The 19,996-nt window shown below is 46.4% G+C and overlaps 1 protein-coding gene and 1 long non-coding RNA gene across 6 annotated transcripts in view; one reads left to right on the top strand and one right to left on the bottom strand.

The window, feature by feature from the left end:
- Positions 1–19,996, top strand: part of RGS8 (regulator of G protein signaling 8) — a 96,827-nt gene that overhangs the window by 61,486 nt on the left and 15,345 nt on the right. For 3 of the 4 annotated variants that reach the window (XM_059875820.1, XM_059875821.1, XM_010813531.4), the window contains 6 exons: positions 1,220–1,335; positions 2,493–2,565; positions 3,922–4,069; positions 4,473–4,601; positions 7,029–7,130; positions 8,368–8,432. In XM_059875820.1, coding sequence (XP_059731803.1) covers positions 4,576–4,601; positions 7,029–7,130; positions 8,368–8,432 — 193 coding nt within the window. In that variant the 5' untranslated portion in view covers positions 1,220–1,335; positions 2,493–2,565; positions 3,922–4,069; positions 4,473–4,575. Of the gene's footprint in view, positions 1–1,219; positions 1,336–1,909; positions 2,357–2,492; positions 2,566–3,921; positions 4,070–4,472; positions 4,602–7,028; positions 7,131–8,367; positions 8,433–19,996 lie in introns of those variants that run through there. The other variant, XM_003587100.6, reaches the window with a different exon arrangement.
- Positions 16,397–18,927, bottom strand: LOC132342491 (uncharacterized). 2 transcript variants are annotated; one of them, XR_009490901.1, is made up of 2 exons: positions 18,438–18,927; positions 16,397–16,727 (listed from the first exon to the last, which is right to left on the bottom strand). It is a non-coding gene; the product is annotated as an uncharacterized lncRNA (long non-coding RNA). The 2 variants fall into 2 exon arrangements; XR_009490900.1 differs by having other exon boundaries at positions 16,397–16,721.

Genomic DNA, 19,996 nt, shown 5'->3' with positions numbered 1-19,996 from the left:
TGCTGCTAAGTCGCTTCAGTCGTGTCCAACTCTGTGCGACCCCATAGACGGCAGCGCACCAGGCTCCCCCGTCCTTGGGATTCTCCAGGCAAGAACACTGGAGTGGGTTGCCATTTCCTTCTCCAATGCATGAAAGTGAAAAGTGAAAGTGAAGTCACTTGAGTTGTGTCCAACTCTTAGCGACCCCATGGACTGCAGCCTACCAGGCTCCTCGTCCATGGGATTTTCCAGGCAAGAGTACTGGAGTGGGGTGCCATTGCCTTCTCCGTACCTTGGATTAGGGAAGCGCTTATCGCTGGGCTTTTATTCACTGGTTTATCTGTGTGCCTGTTTCTGATGGTACAGTTCACCAGGAAAATGCCCAGAAGTGAACGATTCTCTTTATGCTTTAATTCGAAACCCCAGTTTGCCTTGGGGTTCAGGACAGGAATTCGGAGGGATAGAAAACGCTCGTTTGCATCTCCTTTTATAACACGAAGTTCCCTTTACCTAACAGAGGGGCACTGTGGACATTTTCAGAGAGAGACTATGAGTCACTGTGGAGGCAGCATCAGAATTTTTATTTCATCCTATCATCAGTGTGGTTGCGGCAGAGTCATTGCACTGAGAGGGTCCAGGCTATGCACCAATAGATCTGCCAGGAAAGACTGCGTTCTGGCGTGACGTAGTAGAAAAAGCTCTGCTCTAAAAGTCATAAGGAAGCAAGTTCTGGTCCTTGAAGTGCCGCTGATGCGTGGTGTCACTTTGAAAAAGGCAGGTCACCTTTTCTACCCTCAGTTCTCTGATCTGTGTCACAGGGATGATAATACTGTCTCTTGACTGTGGCAAGGGGTTGTTGAGTGACAACACATGACAATGCTTTCTACATTGGGAACGGGTCAACAAAGAGAGTCTGGTATCTTTAGAATAAAAGCATCACTTTCCATAGTGATATCTGCTGATATCTCCAGCCAGTGCTGCTTTCTGGGTTTCAGGAATGATTTGCAGCAAAGTCTAGGTGCATTGGGAGCTAGTTCCTGGGTGGGAGCAGGAGGCGGTGCCTTAGAGACCTGGAGTGGAATGAGGAGAAAGAAGGTAAGTAAGCTTTATCCCAGGGCAGCGGTTTGTAAACTTTAGCATGCATTGAAATCACCCGCAAGGCCGGCCCCATCCCCAGAGTCTCCAATTCTGTAGGTCTGGGGGTGGGGCCTAAGACTTTACATTTTGAACACATTCCCAGGTGATGCTGACACTGCTGGTCCAGGGACCACGCTCGGAGAATTACTGTACTAGGGCAAGCAGGAAGAGAGAATCCTCCTTGTGGAACTGAACCGGGCAGTGTGAAGATCCATGTGGGTAAGGCGATTTGAAAGAAAAAAAAAAAAAAAAAAGACGGTAGAAGATAGAAAAATAGAGATAGTGTGCGGATTGGGCAGAACAAAGGGAAAAGTCTCATTCCGTGACAAATGCAAGTCGGGAGAAGTTGCTAGGTGATGGATGAGCGAGAGGGGTGAATTTCCAGTGTAGGGAAACCCAGGTGAGAGGCAAGAGCATCGATTTGGAAATGTACAAGTCTGGGGAGGTGGAGATTTCTCATCAAGAAGTGAGGAGTGGTGTGGTTGGTTCTGCGGGCTGGGATGGGTTGGGGGGGACCAACGCCCCTGTGGGGTAAGAGGGGCAGCTGAGCTGTGGCAGAGGGGGATAATTTCAGCGCTGTGTGGTGTGGCTTGGCAGTGTGGCACAATAGAAATTGGGAGAAAGGGGGTGGAATTTAGATGTGTGACCTGCCCCATAGCTTTCTTGCTCTCTGCATTTATCACATCACATCACACCCAGCAAGACAGCCCCCCTCCTCCTGGTTCATTAGGAGATTTGATTCGGCTTGGCTCCTGCTGTCAGCAGCTGTCTGGGGGCAAAATCTTTATGCTCCCTGCTCCCTAAGCAGCAACCAGCCTTCAGCCAGCAGCAGAGCTCATTAGAAGACGCCCCCCGCCCCCCACCCAAACCCTTGATTTTCAGCTCACTGGTGGCGGGAAAGAGTTAATACCTCCAGCTTTGCTGCCCCCCTGGGCAGCCTCTGGGTGCTGAGGGAGGCAGCTCTGGGCTGTGGGAACTTCTCCCTGAGCTGCTGAGCTGCAGCCAGAGGAGCAGTGAAGCAGGTTAGTGAGGCTGAAGACGGAGATGCAGGAGGAGTGCCAGGCGAGCTCCGCTCAGGGGCACCTCCTGCATCCTGCCAATGAGGATGGGCGTGCAGCCTGTACCCGGGAGCTGAGCCGCCGCCCGCTGGGTGTAGGCTGCTTCAGTATTTACCGAATGTGACAAGCGGAGAGAAGAGCTTTCAGCGGGGCCGCTTGCTGCCCGGCTCAAGTGGTGGGAGGTGTGTTGTGCATGCAGGCATGTGGATATGTGTGTGTGTGTGTGTGCGTGCGCAAGTGTGCCTCCGTGTTCATGCACACATGCCCTTCACCCGCCAAGGATTTGACTGCTAAGAGAAAGATCTACTCTTTCCCCAGAGCTCCTTACCCGCAGCCTCTCTGACCATCCCGTTGGCAAAGACGCGCAGGCCATGAGGACTGGTCAAAGACAGTGAGTATCGCTTGGGTTACTCTCTTTCCTCTCTGGGGTGCCCGTGTGGGCTGATTGCATTATCCATATTTAATTAACCTGCCTCTCCATGCATATTGATTGCCTTCTTCCCGCTGAGGCTGTTAGTTCCTCTTCCCTCTTTATAAATCTTTGCTCTTCGCTTTTAACCTTTTTTTTTTTCTTTCCCCTTGAGTATCCTCACTTTCTAATGTGTCTCAGCCTGTCTGCCCCAGAGTCACCTGTAACTCGATGCCCACTTATTAGGGCACATGGACTATGGTACCATCATACCTTTGACCTTCCTGGGCTCTGGGTAACCCCAAACTCTTCTACAAATCGAGGGCCAAGTAGGGTAAGAGCCCCTAGGTGCTGGGATGAATGAGAAATGTGGGGTCAGGGTATCCTGCAAACTCTTACATACTTGACTAAGCTGATATAAGGGGCAGTGGAGGGGTTTAAAGGGCAATAGTGGCCAGTGTTGGATGCGGAAGAGAGAGAGGCAGACATCTGAGCAGCCCTGGGAAGCCGGCATGGATGGTGGTGGGACCGAAGAGCCGCAGGGCAGGGACAAAGGCCAGGTGATACCGCCCAGGTGACCTTGCCTGCTGTGAGTGTGGGTAGTAGTACCAGATTCTGCTCGGCCCCAAGCTAATAAAGGCTCCTGGCCTGGGGGTCCCCCTCCTCTGGGGCTCTAACCCACAAGTCCATGAAAATGAGGCTAAGATACTGCAAGTAATGATTCCTGGTGACGCTTATGGCTGTGAAGGACTTTGATTTCCTGACTTCTGCGCATGCAGGTATACGCACTGTTAGGGCAAAGATTGAGGAAACGTCCCTGCCAGGAACACAGCCCTAGCTCAGTCCCCTGCACACAAAGTCTAATTCTTTTCCCCCCCAGTTTTAAGAAAGCAGTCTTTTAATTTGATTAATTATAGTAGTATGAGAGAAGGTTTTTTTTTTTTTTTTTAAAGTATTGGTGAAATGTTCCCGGTGATATCAAAATAATTTAACCTGCGTAGATCTTGCTGGGGCCGTATCTATCTAAATTAGGTTTCTTTGAAAATGGATTCTATGTTTGGTGTCAGGGTTCCCAGGGGAACCCTTAATGGATAGGCTGCTCTCCTCACGTGTTTCTTCCTATCAGTTTCGTCTGTGGGAACAAAGGGTTTGACGCCCTGAGAGTGGGACCCCACAGGAGAGAGAGGGGATCAAGTCAATCAGGCCTCTACCTGGAGACCCACGTTTCCCTGATGCGCTTCCTGCTTCAGGTCAGGGACAGGCCAGTCCCCAAACTGTGGAAGGTCAGGCAGTCTCCATCTGGGATGGGGAGAGTGACTTGCATATTCATTTCTTCAGCCTGTGCCTGTGATCCCTGCAAAGGAGCAAACCTGAGTGGTGACAGCGCCTGACGAGCCTCCCTTGGAGTTCTTCCAACCTTCCTCCCGCTCACGCCCTCCCCGGGCTCCGGCACTCCCACCTCCGGGACAGGTCCCCTTGGAGGGAGGTGAGAAACAGCCAATTAAAGGATTCTGGAGCAAGCGCTGACCCCTCCTCCCCCACCCAGGGCTGGCTGGTCACTTGGGCCCCACTCAAGTAAGACATAGGGAACAGTCATTTTGGGCTTGCGATGCTGTGCCTTCCTCCCCAGGGAGGGGCTCGCATCCCACTTTACGTTGATGGTCAGTAGCCGGGGAAGCAGGGACTCCTGACCAACAGGCAACAATGTGAATCCACCCAACACCTGATCCTTGTGCACCCTGGTTGGTCACCCTTGGTCAGGACCAGCAGACGTTCGTGGGGGACAGGGGTGTGTGGGGAGGTATTTCCTTGGCAGACGGTCACCTGCTAGGACTTGCAGTACCGTCAGAGAGGGGGGCCCCCTCTTACAGCAGATTCTTTGATTTTAGGTGAGAGGACGTGAAAGGGTAAATCCCTGAGCCCTGCAGTCTTATCTCCCGCCCTGTCGTCCCTGCACATCAGCCAGAGGGTTAACCATAAGTGGGCGCCCGTATGGCCGCTTTACTGATGCCACGCAGGTAACTGATGCTAACATGTTTTCTCATCTTTCTTTCCTCTTTTTCCACCTTCCCACCTACCCTGCTGTCTGAGCCAGCCCCAAACCTAATCCTGTGGGTGGATCACTGGCCTCCATCCCCCAGGCCTCCTGTGTGGACTGTGCTGTGTTTGCCTGGATGCTTCTTGCAGAGTTGGGGCCTTGCAAGCAGAACCTGCCTTAGCACCAAGCCCTGCCCTATGGGATGGGACTCAGAGGGTGGGACTGTGCATGAGCTTGTATTGAACCTTTTAGGGGTCTCTCTGTGTTACTGGGATAGAGAAGAAAGATGAGGGCAAGTCCTTTGTTTTTAAAGTAGCCTTAACCTTTGACTCTTGCTTTTGCTCCTGTTATTTCAGACCTAATGAAAAGGTTAAGTCTCAGTTAGACAAGATAGAAAGTCAGAACTATTTTGCCCCAAAGGATATTTTATGGAAGACTTTTTGCAAACTATTTGGAAGACTCACTGTTGTCTTGGTAACAAGCAGCACCCTTTACACTGGCCCCTGCTAAACCTTGTTAGATGGCTTGCATGGATTTACCACTTATTGAAGTCCTCTTAATTGCTCTTTTGGGGGCATCGACCTGACTATTCACTGACTGATGTTTCTGAGGCACCGAGGAATGAGCCAACTCACTCTGAGTTGGTTCTGGCCTGTGGTGCAGCCTGGGCAGGACCTGCACTTGAATTCATGGAATGTGATGATTCAAGGGCCCTTAATCAGTTGCTCCAATAGCCTGATGCTGGGACACCCTGTGATTTGTAAGAGCAAGTGGACATGACATGCTCACTGTTGAGGGAGAGAGAATGGCTGTAGCCAGTGTTTTGAAATGCAAGGAAATCGATGGCTGCACAGTGAGCCTGGCTGAGATGAGAGCTGGGGGCACAGGATATGCAGGAGAGGAGATATTTCTGGGGCCTTGGATGTTCTGGCCTTAAAAGGCTCCTCGGAGATAGGCTGTGCATGTGTTGTCCACCCCCGCCGAAGGTAATACCATCCCCGTAGACGTTTGCTGGATGAGATTTCTGTGAACAATGACCGGGGTCAGAGATGAAAACCCATTTGAAGTAAAAGAGCTTGAATTGGATCTCACATCTCTGCCCAGGTTCAGGATTTGTGAAAATGAGGAAGGGAAACCAGGATGGAAGAAGTTCCTTTTAACAAGGAGAATAATGTCTTCTTGGACTATTTCCAGGCCAAATTGTCACCAGCGTGTACATGGCGGTCCCCTTTTATCAGCTACTTTTAAGTCCTGCTCATCCCAAACTCCTCCCTCTTACCTTTGCCCTCCATCCAAGGAGTGATCATGGTTAGAGGTCAGGGGTCAATGAACTTAATCTATCAGGAACCAGGGAGTAAATATTGTCAACTTCATGGGCCATACAGTCCATCCTCAACCACCCAACTGTGCCCTTATGTTCGAAAACAGCTTCAGACCATATATAAACAAGCAGGGTGTTTCCAATAAATAAGATTCCAATAAAATTTTATTTACACAAACAGGTATCTCTCAGGGCTGTAATTTTCCAATCTCACTGAAAGGTCAAAGGGGGCTAATATTGAGAGTCTGAAAGAGATATTAGCTTCATTTCTCTTGGATGCTGTCACAACAAGTAACTGCAAAGTGTCTGGTCCTTAAGAAAACAAAAAATATGAGAAATTTAAGCACGCATGTTAAAATTTTAAATGTGTTGATTGAGATTAGCCAAAATACAAATAAGTGTATGAGAGCTTAGTTAAGTGAAATTGCTAACAGAGGGTACCCTGGTTCTTAGCTGCTGATTGTACCCACTGCTTCTGCTTCCCACCTGCAGGCATCAGTCCTCTGGTCTGTCACCATTCATGTCTATCCTCAGCTTTGTGGGATGAATGGGAAGGACCTGAGGTAGAATTGACCTGCCCTGAAGGTCCCTACTTTGTGCTCTGAGATCCTGTGACAGGCATCACTGTGTCACTCGAGCATCTCTCTCTCTCCGTGTGGCTATCACTGGGGCTCTGCAGTCAGGAGTTATCGCTGCTGCTGCTACTTTGCCCTCCTAGAGGGAGAGCAAAATGTGGATTGTTACTTCGCCATCACTGTATTTCCTTTCCCCACAGAGAATCCTAATTTAGAAATTCTTCCAAGCTAATGACCTTCATTGACTTACCATCAACTTGCATGTCAGCTTTAAAAAGCGTTAAGCCTCTAGGGCTAGGGGACCTATTACTATTCCGGTCGTCAAGATAGGGAGTGAATACTGCCCTTGATCCTCTTGGTGTTTCTCCTCTCGCTCATGAAATCTTCAGGGGCCACCTGGGGAAGGATGGGAGCGGGGCGGGGCTGGCCTCTGCCACAGCAGCTCCCCTTTGGGGGCTGACAGTTATTTTCATGACAGTTCCCCATCTTTCTGCCCTTGTGTTTTTTGCAGGAACAAAGGGATGAGGACTCGACTGGGATGCCTGTCTCACAAGTCTGACTCTTGTAGCGATTTCACAGCCATTCTTCCCGACAAACCCAACCGTGCTCTAAAGTGAGTTATACGGCCACACTGCATCCCCAGAGTGTCGGCCATGGGATGCTCACGCTGGGACTATACAACCCCTTCTTCTCTGGTAGATGGCTGAAGAGATGAGCCGAGTGACAATAACTTCCAGTCTCTTGGTGGCTTCTTTTCTATCTTTGAACGCAAGTGAAAGAATGTTATCTTCCTTTTCAAAGCATATGGCTTCAGAATAGGGATCCTCCTTTTTCTCCTAAGAAAGCCATATTAAGCACCACTCTTATAAAGCTGCAGTGAAGAATACTTCTTTGTTCTACTTAATTGTCAACCTGAGCTTCTCAGTTTGGAAACACTCAAATCTACTCTTAAAAATCTGCTTAGGTTGAGATGATCTGGTTTCAGTGCCTATTCTCTGTGCAGGCACTGTCTTAAATGACGTCACAAACGGTACCTCATTTAACCCTCATGGGGTGCTGTGATGGGTGCCTTCAACCCCATTAAAGAGGCGAGGAAACAAAGCTGGCAGTAAGAGATGGAGTCAGGAACTCAGCCTCACTTTTGTTTCCAAGTCCAGCTTCTTTCCGTTGTGATTGTGATATGTTAATTAACTAATTTATTAAGGAGAGGTATAGTTGGCTTGGTGGCTCAGATGGTAAAGAATCCACCTGCAATGCAGGTTTTGATCCCTGGGCCGTTAAGATCCCTTGGAGAAGGAAATGGCAGCCCACTCCAGTATGCTTGCCTGAAGAATTCTATGGACAGAGGATTGTAGGGGAGGGGGTCACAAAGAGTCAGACATGACTGAGCAACTAACACTTTAACTTTCATAGTTGGCTTACAACGGCATCTGTTTTCTTATTTTTTAAATTTTGCTTTTAATTTATTTTGGCTGCCCTGTGCAGCTTATGGGATCTTAGTTTCCCTTCCAGGGATTGAACCTGGGCTCTTGGGAATGAGAACACTGAGTCCTAACTGCTGGGTTGCCAGGGAATTCCCCTACAGTGGCATCTTTAGAGGATATACTTTCTTAGTTTTGCTTTTTAGACTGAAAGCCAACTTATTAAACTTACGGAATCCCAATTCTGAGATTCTTCTATCAGCTACTTAAGAATGTGTACATTTCTAGCAACAGGATTGCAGGAGTCCAAACGTGGTCTTCACTTGCCCTCCATTGCTTTGATTTGTTCTCATGAGCAAATCTCAGTGGTGGCTGAAGGAGAGGAGGTCATTGCAGAAAGATTCAAGACAGATGTTTCTTCTTTCCTAGGAGACTATCCACAGAAGAAGCTACAAGGTGGGCAGATTCCTTTGATGTGCTTCTCTCCCATAAGTGTAAGTAAAATTCAGGCTTTATCATGTCTCAGCAAATCATTCATTTTGTAAAAGATGAACCCACCATGATCCAGGTACTGTGCCTGGTGTTTCAGACAGCTCCAGCCTGCACCCTCAGAGAGCCTGAGTATAGACAAGAAAACATAATTTAAATGCTCTGGGAAGAGGGCCCTTATTTTCTGTTTTCTGAGCTGAAAATTTGGTCCCAAGAAGCCTTCATGTCTCAGCAACTTTAGCAAGAAAGAATTTGATTTAGAGAGTTGGAGTGATGGGTTCTTTGGGAATGAAAGTCTAGATTCCATGCAGATCTTGCTTTATAAAATTAAATGACCTCCCCCCAAGTCACTGGAGAGCCTGGGGTTACTCATCAGTCAAAAGAATATTTTGTGCATTTTGTTATTGACTTGGGTTGGCAGAGTTTTGAGTTTTCTTATCCCTCCTTATTTGGGGGGTTTACTATCCCAGCTGTATTATACCCTCAACTTGCCATAAGTTTTATTAGTACACACTTCTGGTATCTTTCCTCTTCTGTTGCCCCCTTGCCTCATCTCATATGCCTTCTGCTTGCCACAAAGACAGAAAGAGTTGTGCATTTTCATAGGAAGGGCATTTTGATGGGAGCTGGACTTTTCAGCTCTTGCTTTTTTTCTCATCGTAAGCAAGTCCAAGTTCACTGGGCTTCACGACCTAGTGGCATGAAAAACATGGAAGTAGGAAAGCAGAGGTAAAGAAGATGGAAGGGTCTTTTGAGGAGAAAGGAAGGTTTTACACAGGCATTCAGTGCTCCCTGTAAATTTGTCTTGTTGGTATTAGGAATCCTGATTGATCTGGGAGCAGGAGGGAAGCTTTTGGCATGGAGTGTGGAACATGATTTTGCACTGCGAAGTGAAGGGCATTGGCTGGTATATCCTTGTTTTCTGGATTCTGACCCAGCTCGGCTACCAGATAGTTGATGGCCTTGATGGGGTTGCTCCGTCTTTAGAAAATGTCTTTAAAAGTGACTTCGCTTTCATCTAGAGGAGCAGTTCCTTCTAACCATATCCTTGGTCCTAATACTAATTAACAACTGCTTTTGAATAGTTTTTAAAGTGAAATGCAAAATTTAAGAATAAGCGCATATTGTAACGAGTAATTTTGTGAGACAAATAGTCATTTTAGTGTTCTATGGATTACAGTTAGGAAGGAAAATAAAGCAGAGGAGATACAGCAAGTATAACATATGGCTGTAACACCAAACAGCAAACTTCTGTGGTGAATTTGCCAAAGCAATGGCGTATGCGCAATAATACTTAGGATTTGACAGCAATGGTCGTTTTTTTATGCGGCAATTCTGACTTATTTTCTGGAGTGACATTAGGCGGCTAAACAAGTGTCACTATCAATTTACTCCTTCTTTTCTGGCTGGATTTGACTCAAGGTCATCTTGAAGTTTGGTTTCTATTTCAGCCTCATGACTGACTCAGTTTAAGTCCCTGAGGCTGTTTCCTCATTCTTAAATCGGGATGGAAATACCTGTGTGCCACCTGTCACCCAGGTGTGAGAATCTTCACGAGAGGTCACCTTTAGATGATTTTGGGGTTCTCTATGCAAAGGTGTTTTGTGAGAATATGGTGGAATTTTTTTAAGAATGGAATTTTAAAAGAATTTTTCTCAAATGAGAAATAAATGTGCCTTGAGAATAAGACTGCAAATTTTGCTGCCGATGATTAATGAGAAGCCTTTACAAAGTTTATGGTACTAAAGCTAGTGGATGGATGCTCAGGGTATATTTGGATTTCTTTAATGGTAAGACCCGGAGATTGAGAGGTTTAATTGTATTTGTTTGATTCAATGACTTTTAGAGCTAAAGACACTTGGTTCTGCTTCTGTCACAGGTACTTTGGGTTTCCAGGAATGAAATAACAATTTTCTGAGAGGGAGATTCCACTAAAGGGTTACAAGCTGACACCAGATTGCCTCTTTGTAAAAAAAAAAAAAAAAAAAGGTACAGAAATAGGCTTTTTGAACTTTGAAGTTCTGTGATCTTTCTTGGAATCTGATGTTCATTTTTATTTATTTATTTTTTACTACGGAAATAAAAAGCCGATGGAGTGAATGTCTTTGAGAAGCAAGGGACTTTCATTTAGGGGCTTCTGGCAGAATTTCAAGGTTTTAACACTTGAAAACTTACTCCCCGTGAATCTGTGGAGGGTCAGAGACCAGCCTACCTCCAAGAGTGTTGGCAACTTTCTAAAAGTCTAATTAATTTGGGTTAGTATTATGACTCAATTAGGCCTGATTAAGCTTTTCCAAAGGGATTACATGTGTGCTGGTCTCTTAGGAGGGACAGCAGTTGATCAGAGGTGCACAGGAATTTAAACAACAAAATGTCCTAAAAAGAAAAGAGAATGATTGAATGACTGGGCTCCAGGAACACTTGTGTTGGTCTAGAACACACTGGCTGGTAATTCTCCAGGCAGCTGTCCTCCCTGCATATTCTATTTCAGAAAACTCAGATAATTGTTCTTGTTCCCATTCTCAGTCGACAGAGCATCTCTGCCATCTTGCCCTGCCTGGATGTTTTCATTCTCTCCAAAAGGTGAACTGAGTCCTCATTATGGACAAAATCTATGCTAAGTTGCTGATGGGCAGGGGGCTGCAAGATGAACCAGACTGTCCTTCCTTGGTGGAGAATGCAGCCTTCTGAGAAAACAGACATGCCTACAGACAATAAAGATACAGGCAGTGTGCTAAGACTCGGGGGGGTGGGGGGAGTTCAAGATTTCACATAGGATCTTGGCATCCAGTGTTTCTCTTAAATGCTACCTAATCTGTGTTAGAGGTCCTTACCAATCCAGAGCAGAAGGGCTGCTTTTGGTTTAGAACAGCGGTCCCCAACCTTTTTGGCACAAGGGACTAGTTTCATGGAAGACAATTTTTCCATAGACTGGAGTGAAGGGATGGGTGGAGGGGTTGTTTTGGGGATGATCCAAGTACAGTACATTTACTGCATTTTATTTCTATTGTTATTACATCAGCTCCACCTCAGATCATCAGGCATTAGATCCCAGAGGTTGGGCACCCCTGGTTTAGAGATTTGTTCCATTTAATGGGGAGCATGTTTCTGCTTGGAGAAGGCAATGGCACCCCACTCCAGTACTTCTGCCTGGAAAATCCCATGGATGGAGGAGCCTGGTGGGCTGCAGTCCATGGGGTCGCTAAGAGTCGGACACGACTGAGCAACTTCACTTTCACTTTTCACTTTCATGCATTGGAGAAGGAAATGGCAACCCACTGCAGTGTTCTTGCCTGGAGAATCCCAGGGACGGGGGATCCTGGTGGGCTGCCATCTATGGGGTCGCACAGAGTCGGACATGACTGAAGCGACTTAGCAGCAGCAGCAGCAGTGTGTTTCTGCTCACACTAACTGGTAGTCAGACCTCTCAATTTTGACCCAGCTCTACTGCTTAATAGCTGGATGGCCTTGATGGAATCCTTCATTCTCTTGGAAAATCTGTTTCCTCATCTCTACAGTGAAGGCTCTGGACTCAAGAGGGCTGGATTGAGCTCTGCCCTGTTCTAGGAGGCTGTCTACAGCAACCACCAGGATTGGCAATCACTCGTCACCTACGGCAGGTGGTTTGAGTCAGCACTGCCTGCAGGGTTATATAAAAGTGCTTTAGAGGTGAAATGGCTTGAGCAAGCAGATAAGAGGCGAGGCCACCTGTGTTATGAAGCCTTCTCTCCTTGGCAGGATCCCACTGGACAGGGATGCACCTCATGGGTTGAAATCTCAGGCAAAAAAGAACTCTACTAAATCTTAAACCGTAGAATAAAAAAAGCTAGGACACAAATACTTGAAGCAGTCTTATTTCCAATTACATTTGCTTACAAATGTAGTACAGAGCTGAAGAAGAACCCGTGGCGGTCTAGGAGATAACTATTTGCTAAGTGCTCTTTTTTTTTTAACCAACAAATGAAAAATGAAATTGAAATTGCTGATGGCTTCATTAGATAGAGAGGGATTTCTAATGTGTGTTAATTTGGCATCTTTTTCCTGTTCAACCAGTGACAATTAGACTTGGTGCCTGTGAGTGTGCACGTAGTCTGTCCCTGGGGGGGTGTGTGCATGCGCCCACCTCTGCAGTTCAGACCTGGGATGAAGCCTCCCGGCTTGTGGGAAATCTTCTCTGACAGGTTGCTGGAGAGTACAGAATTGTGTGTCTTCTGCTTTTATTCCTCATGAGGTTCAGACATATGCTTGTTATTTGTCCAGCTTTTAGTAGGACATTCAGTCCTTAACTCTGAATTGATTCTCTCTCCTTCCCTCTGTCCCTCCCTCCTTTTTTTTTTTTTGACATAAAAGTTGAAATTCATTCCAGTTTTAAGGTGAAGGTGGAGACCGTGTTCCTTTCCCGTCCTCTCACTTCTTGCAGCCTGATCCCCCACCTGGATGACAGAGCTCCCCATCCTGGGTCTCCGTTTGGTCCTTGTCTGTGTTTCATTGTTTGCAGAGCATGAAGGGTCCAGACTGACCTGTCCCCACCAGGCCCAGGGAAAGCAAGATTCATGGAACAGTATAATTGAAAGCTCTTTTACATTTGCAGAGTTAGTGTTCATCTCTGAGCAAAGGAGATCAGTAAAGAAGCTTTTAGTTTAATGAAAAAATTAGCCCCTTTGGGATAATGATTGAGATACAGAAAAATAATGATGTGACCTGGTCACATGGCACCCGAGCAGAAAACCCCATACAAGCAGACACTAAAATTATCAGCTCATGAAATTCCACACTCGTTCGTCCAAGTGGCCTTTAGCTCTAGAATGTACAGTTTAATAATCAGATTTCCATTTGTCACACAGGCTTCCCCTCATTCCTCTCCAAGCCCTAAGGTTCTAGAATAGTGTTACTCAAAGTTGGATCCATGGAAGGCTGCATCAGCAGCGGATGATTCGATGGGAGCTTGTGAGAAAGGCAAATTCTTGGGTCTTGGCTCATACCTACTGAATCAGAATCTCTGCAAGTAGGGGCCCGTAATCTGTTTTTTCTCTATACGGGTGTGTGCTCAGTCATGTCCAGCTCTTTGCAACTTGGTGGGATTATAGCCCACCAGGATCCCCTGTCCATGGAATTCTCCGGGAAAGAATGCTGGAGTGGGTTTCCATTTCCTTCTTCAGGGGATCTTCCCGACCCAGAGATGGAACCCACATCTCTTGCATCTCCTGCACTGGCAGGCAGATTCTTTATCACTGCTCTCAAATACAAGTAGGGAAAACTATGAACCTGGAACATCTTGGTGGGGCAGGTGGTTAGTGCTTTCCAAGAGAGACACTAAAGACTGGACTTCAGTTCTCCAAGATTCTCAGGCAACACATCCATTTAATGGGGCAGCGTCTATGTGTTGCAGAGTCCTCATATATAGCAGACATGGTAGAGGGTCTTCACAGTAAATAAATACGGCAGGTGTACTTTCTGGATAAAGTGAGGATAAAGGTTAGAAAGAGATACTCTAACTAGAGGTGGATGGAAAAGAAACTTCTCTTCCTCTTTACTACCCTCTCTGTTATCATTGTTAAGTCATTAAGCTGTGTCCAACTCTTTTCCGACCCCATGGGCTGTAGCCCACCAAGCTCCTCTGTACACGGGATTTCCTAGGCAAGAATACTGGAGTGAGTCGCCCTTTCCTTCTTCAGGGGATCTTCCCAACCCAGGGATCGAACCCATGTCTCCTGCGTTGGCAGGTGTTTTCCTTACTGCTGAGCCACCAGGGAAGCCTGCCACCCTCTCTACATTGCTATAATTTTTACTTTCACCCACCCGGGAGCATGGGTGCATTCAGCCTTTACAGAAGAACTGCCAGGAATATATAAGGCAGCTATTAAAAGCTCACTGGAAAAGGTTTGAATGAAAGCAATTGGACACTCATTCTGTTGCTTACCAGCTGTGACCTTTGGTAAATTATGTAACCTCTATAAACCTCGCTTTCTTCATCTATGAAAGGGGAATGCTTAGACTTACCTTGTAGAGTTATGAAAGTGAAAGTGAAGTCGCTCAGTCGTGTCCGACTCTTTGCGACTCCATGGACTGTAGCCTACCAGGCTCCTCCCTCCATTGGATGGCGAGAATTAAATGTGATTGTGAAATGCTATGCATGATGACTGGTGCATAGTGAGGCTCCATGAAGGATAACTATTACTATTTTTGTTATAACCCAACATTAAATTCACTGAGAACAAATGCCTTTTATGACTCCTATATGCTAGAGATGGTGTAAGCTCCTTGATCCTGTAGGCAGCTTGAGGTTGAACTCGGTGGGTGGGATGTGGGTCACGTTAGTTTCACCAGTGGGCTTATTTAGATTTCATAATACCTCCCTCCACTTGCCACATGAGGTTTTGACATCCTTTCCTCATAGCATCCCAATTTCCTCTCAATGTATGTGAGAGAATCTACCTGGATATGTAGTCTTTTCTTTTTTTAAATTTAAATAACATTTATTAACAAAAGTATTGATTTTATTTTTAATTTTATTGGAGTATAATTGATTTACAATATTGTGTTAGTTTCTGGCATACAGTAAAGTGAGTCAGTAATACATATGCATATATCTATCCTTTTTTTAGATTCTTTTCCCGTATAGACTGTTGCAGAGTATTGAGTAGATTTCCCTGTGCCACACAGTGGGTCCTTATTAATTATCTCTTTTATGTATAGTAGCATGTATATCAATCTCAGTCTCGCAATTTATCCCTCCCCTCCTTAGACCCTGGTAACCATCTGTTTGTTTCCTACTTCTGTGACTCTATTTCTGTTTTGTTCATAAATTCATTTGTATCCTTTTTAAAGATTTCATATATAATTGATATTATGTGATTTGTCTTTGACTCACTTCACTCAGTATGACAATCTTTAGGTCCATCCATGTTCCTGCAAATGGCATTATTTTGTTCTATTTTATGGTTGAGTAGTATTTATTGTATATATGTACCACATCTTCTTCAGCGGGAGGTAGTTTTTAAAAGCCCAGCAGGTAAATCTGCTATGTTCCCTCTTTGAGAGTCCTTGCAGAATTGTTATATCAAACCAGCCAGACAAGCATTCCCAAACACTTAATTTTTGAAATCTTTTAAGCTGTGGGCTGTGTACATGGGATTTGACAATATTTCTCTTGTCTTTATAGTTATTTGTGGATGCTAAACTTTCACTCTATTTGGGGCACATCTCCTTTTTCACATATTTAATAAAAAATATTCCTTGCTAATTTCTTATAATAGTTGCAGATACAGGTTCTATCATGTTCTGTTACTTGACTAAGTTTCTGCTTGACAAAATAAGAAGGAACACTGGACTAGAAGTGTTAAGACCCAGGCTCTCCTTTCTCTTCAGACCACATCCTAGGAATGAGGAACTGTGCAACCCAGGGCCTCACGGGTTCCTAGTGTTCAGTGTAGGGCTGGATCGTAGTATCTCCCACGTCCTTCCTGACTCAAAGATTCTAGCAACTAAGTCCTGCTACTTCATAATCTAACATCTTCCTGTATATACACTAACAAAGTAGAGATCATTGAAGAAAATTACGTTAATCACAAGACTGAAGTACAATTAGCATAGTAATTGCTTGCCAATAAATGTCAAGAACCGGAAATAGTTTGTTCTCTAAATAATCTTCCTACCTAAATCTTCTTAGCCAAAGTTATTTGCTTTAAAACCTTCATTCTGTAGATAACATAAAAGGAAGGCTTTGATCCTGGTGCTATTCTCATCACAAATTTCAAATTAGTAAGCTTGGCTCTGAATCACAGAGGTTTTGATTTGCCGTTAATGTATGTAGCCTAGATTTTATAAATGTATATTCCTCTCTTCTCCTGTCTGACCTTGGACCCATGCGCCAGCTTATTTTTCCCAATTGGTCAGGGATGCAAGAGGACTCTGGTCTTTGAGACTACTACACTTTAGCAAACAGAAAGCTAAAAAAAATAAATAAATAAATCATTCTTGTGATCTTGTATTTTTCCAAGCCTGGGGACTGAGTTAGGCTGCAGCCCACCCCCACTGCCGGCTAAATCAGGACTCCTGGACCTTGAACTGTTACCTAAGCCCCCCTCCCCACCGCACCAGCTGCACTGATCATTCATAGTGACCCAGTTTCTTTTCTTATGTAAGCACCCTGCATCAAAGAACTAGAGGGAGGGTGCCGGCAGCAGGCAGCGTGTGCGGCCACGGGTGTGTTCTTGGAGATGCTGTGCATGCTCGGGAGGACGTCAAAATTCTGTCCCATGTTCCAGGAATTCTGGTCACCAGCTTTTCCGTTCCTGCGACTCAATAGACACTACTTTCAGACATGTCTGATGTCTTTAGAGCCTTGACTTCTTAGAGGGTTGTACAGAGAAAACCCAGTATGAAATGAAAAAGGAAAAAGGCGGATCCTCCTGTTTCTCTCTCATTTTCCTCAACTGTTTCTCACCCATCATCTTTAAGTTACCAGGGTCGTTTTTCCGTGTTAGGCATTTTTTTTTAATTGGAGGATAATCACTTTACAATGTTGTGTTGGTTTTTGCCGTGCAACAATGTGAATCAGCCATGAGTATACATCAGGCATGTTATGTTCTGTCTAATGAGTCCTTAAGGCAGCAAAGTACGGGAATAATGGTCATAAACATGTATGGAGCAATCACTGTTTTGGTGTCAGACTCTGCATGCGCTTTACATGCATTAAGAGTTTCACGGGGAAGGTACTATTAGCATCTGCATTTCACGGAGGAGAGAACTGAGCCTCAGAGAGGTCTAGTGTCTTGCTCAAGGTCACACTTAACTAGTGTGTGTCGAGCCAGAACACAGTCCCAGGCAGAATAGCTTCAGGACTCAGAAGTCACTCTTCCTGGCTGCCTGGAATCTGTGGGTGTGGTGAAGGGGGGACTCTATTTCTCTGGGTACTGGGGAGGGAACTGGGTCTAGGATGCCCCAGGGAGGGGTGGGTAAGGAGGGGTGGATGTATATGGCTGGGCGGGGGTGGGGGGAGGGCAGAGGAAGCACAGCTAATAAAGCAGGTCACTCTCAGAAGCCAGTGGAGGCTATGAGCCTTTCAGAGATGAAGCAGCATCTTGCATTTTAACCAACTGCAGTTTATGGACAAGTGGAAGGGAAGGAGAGGGTCCTGGTAGAAAGAAGGGGAAAGATGGAAGGAGGATCGAAAAGGGATGGAAGACAGAAGAGAAGGGGAAAAGGCAGGGAAAGATGTTGAGGAATCAGGCAGAGGACCAGACAAAAGACTTGCTGGGAGGAGGTGGGAGGTGATAGAAGGGGGAGGAAAAGATGCAGATGAAAAGAAGAAACACTGCTGTAGTCCCATAAGCTTCCTCAGCTAGGTCACAGGATCAGGAAAGGTGGGCCAGGTCGGGACCAGTGGTCTGTACACAGCAGGGAAGGGGAGGGGCTCCTGCAGTCATGGGGGTGGGAGGCTTCCACCTGCATCTCAGGGTCCTTTTTGCAGGATGAAACTTCTCTTTGCACAGTGACCCTCCTCCCTGCCTTGCTCAGAGGCGGCCCTGGGAATGTAAAAGGAGGGGGCGATAGGCTGCGCTGAGAGGGGAGGGGAAGGAAAGGAGGAGGGCTGCGATCCCCAGGGTGGGGGCAGGCGTCTTTCAAAGACACTTTTCGGGTCATCTTTGCTACAGTGCTGCTGTTCGGGTCCAGACCCTCCCAGGCCTTTCTCCCTTCCTTCCCCATCTCTCACTGAGCTCTTCCCTTGGAATGCCAGGCAATTTTAAGTACCATATTTTGCTTCAGTTCCCCTCCCACATCCTCTGAAGCCTCTGAAATGCAAGCAAACACATTTTGGATCAAGGTCACCTGGAAGGATGCACTCTACAAGGTCACTCAGCTGTGCTGTGTGATGGTGTCCTGGGGCCGGGGTGCGGGAGTGTGTCTGTCTGCTCTGTGAGGTACCTCTGCATCCTGGGAGGGACACTCAGGGTGGATATCAGAGCTGTGGAAAAGAAACAAGCCTGATTCTAGGTTATGGCTGGTACCTGGTAGCCTCTGTGGACCACACAGAGATGGTGGTGGCCGATGTTGTCTTGCTGGAGAATCCCCGGCTCTGTGGGCCAAATGTTGCCTTTGCCCTGGTGGAGCGTACTTTCATCATACCGTCCAATGTGGGGTTATTGTTCATCCCGCCTTTGGAGGAAGTGATAACGTGGGACCCACCAATGTTCACAAGCGGACAACAGGCAGAGTGGGCTCCGAAGTCATGTAGATGTGTGTGTAAATCCACCTTCCACCCCTCACAGGCCAAATGACCACAGTCATTTCACTTGAACTCTCCAAGATGAGAAGACCTGGGCTTCAAGATGTTAAGGTGTTTTTCCAAGGTCTCACAGGATTCGAACCCAGGCTGTCTGACCCCACAGCCTCTGGCTTAATAACGGGCTTGGTGTAGAGGTTATGTGAGTTGATAACTGGACTGCACACCATAGAACTTGCCCTGGGGTAAGTTCTGGATGTGTGATGGTGAGGAGGAGGAGGATGGAAAGCCATCTACTGAGAGCTGTGTGTGATGCAGGCTGGTGATTGTGATGGAAGCCCAGGGTGGAGCACTAACCCTACCTGGGAGAGTTCATGAGATAGACCACCCTCACTTACAGACCAGGGTGCTGAGGCTAGGTCAGGTTGAATGTGCTAATTACCAGTGGCCTGCCTGTGACCTGAACTGGTACTCTAGCTGAGACTGCAGTGCTCCCACCCTAGGTGGGATGGGCGGACTCACCGGGCTGCCTGACAATCTGAGTATGAGCCCACCATGCATTTTACTCCAAATCCCCCTCCCCACACAGTCTGAGCTGCTGTAACTCCATTGGATTCTCCTGCCAAAGCGCATCCCTCTCTCCATGTTGTTCTCATCTCTCATACCCTTCCGCCTCCCTTGGTGACTTTTTTCATCTTCTCTCCACCTCATCTGTTGTCTTCATTACTGGAAATGTTGTCACCAGCATGTTCTCCAGACCGCCTTGGCTTGCACTGCAGTGGCTCTCCTCTCTAGTCGTCACTGGCGCAGGCAGGCATCCCTTGAGACCATCATGCAGAGCTGGGGACTGGACCACCAGCCGCAGAAGAATGCTGGCTCTGCAGTTTGGCCTCCTTGCCACTTGCTAACCATGCGACCTTCAGCAAGTTATTTAACTTCTCTAAGCTTCATCTTTCTCTGCTGTGAAATGAAGAAACTCTCAGGACCTATGCTGTTGATTTGCTAGAAGCAGCAAATGCCATGAGGCGCACAAAGCATTTGGTGCTGTGTCTGGCCCAAAATGCGTGCCCAGTACAAATTGGCAGGGAAAAAGAAATGCAAAAAGGCAAAATGGTTGTCTGAGGAGGCCTTACAAATAGCTGTGAAAAGAAGAGAAGTGAAAGGCAAAGGAGAAAAGGAAAAATATACCCATTTGAATGCAGAGTTCCAAAGAAAAGCAAGGAGAGATAAGAAAGCCTTCCTCAGTGTTCAGTGCATAGAAATAGAGGAAAATGACAGAATGGGAAAGACTAGAGATCTCTTCAAGAAAATTCGAGATACCAAGGGAACATTTCATGCAAAGAT

Source organism: Bos taurus, chromosome 16 (assembly GCF_002263795.3).
Source record: "Bos taurus isolate L1 Dominette 01449 registration number 42190680 breed Hereford chromosome 16, ARS-UCD2.0, whole genome shotgun sequence".
Lineage (NCBI taxonomy): Eukaryota > Metazoa > Chordata > Mammalia > Artiodactyla > Bovidae > Bos > Bos taurus.
The sequence above is the reverse complement of the archived record's forward strand: the minus strand, read 5'-3'. Positions and strand labels throughout refer to the sequence as shown.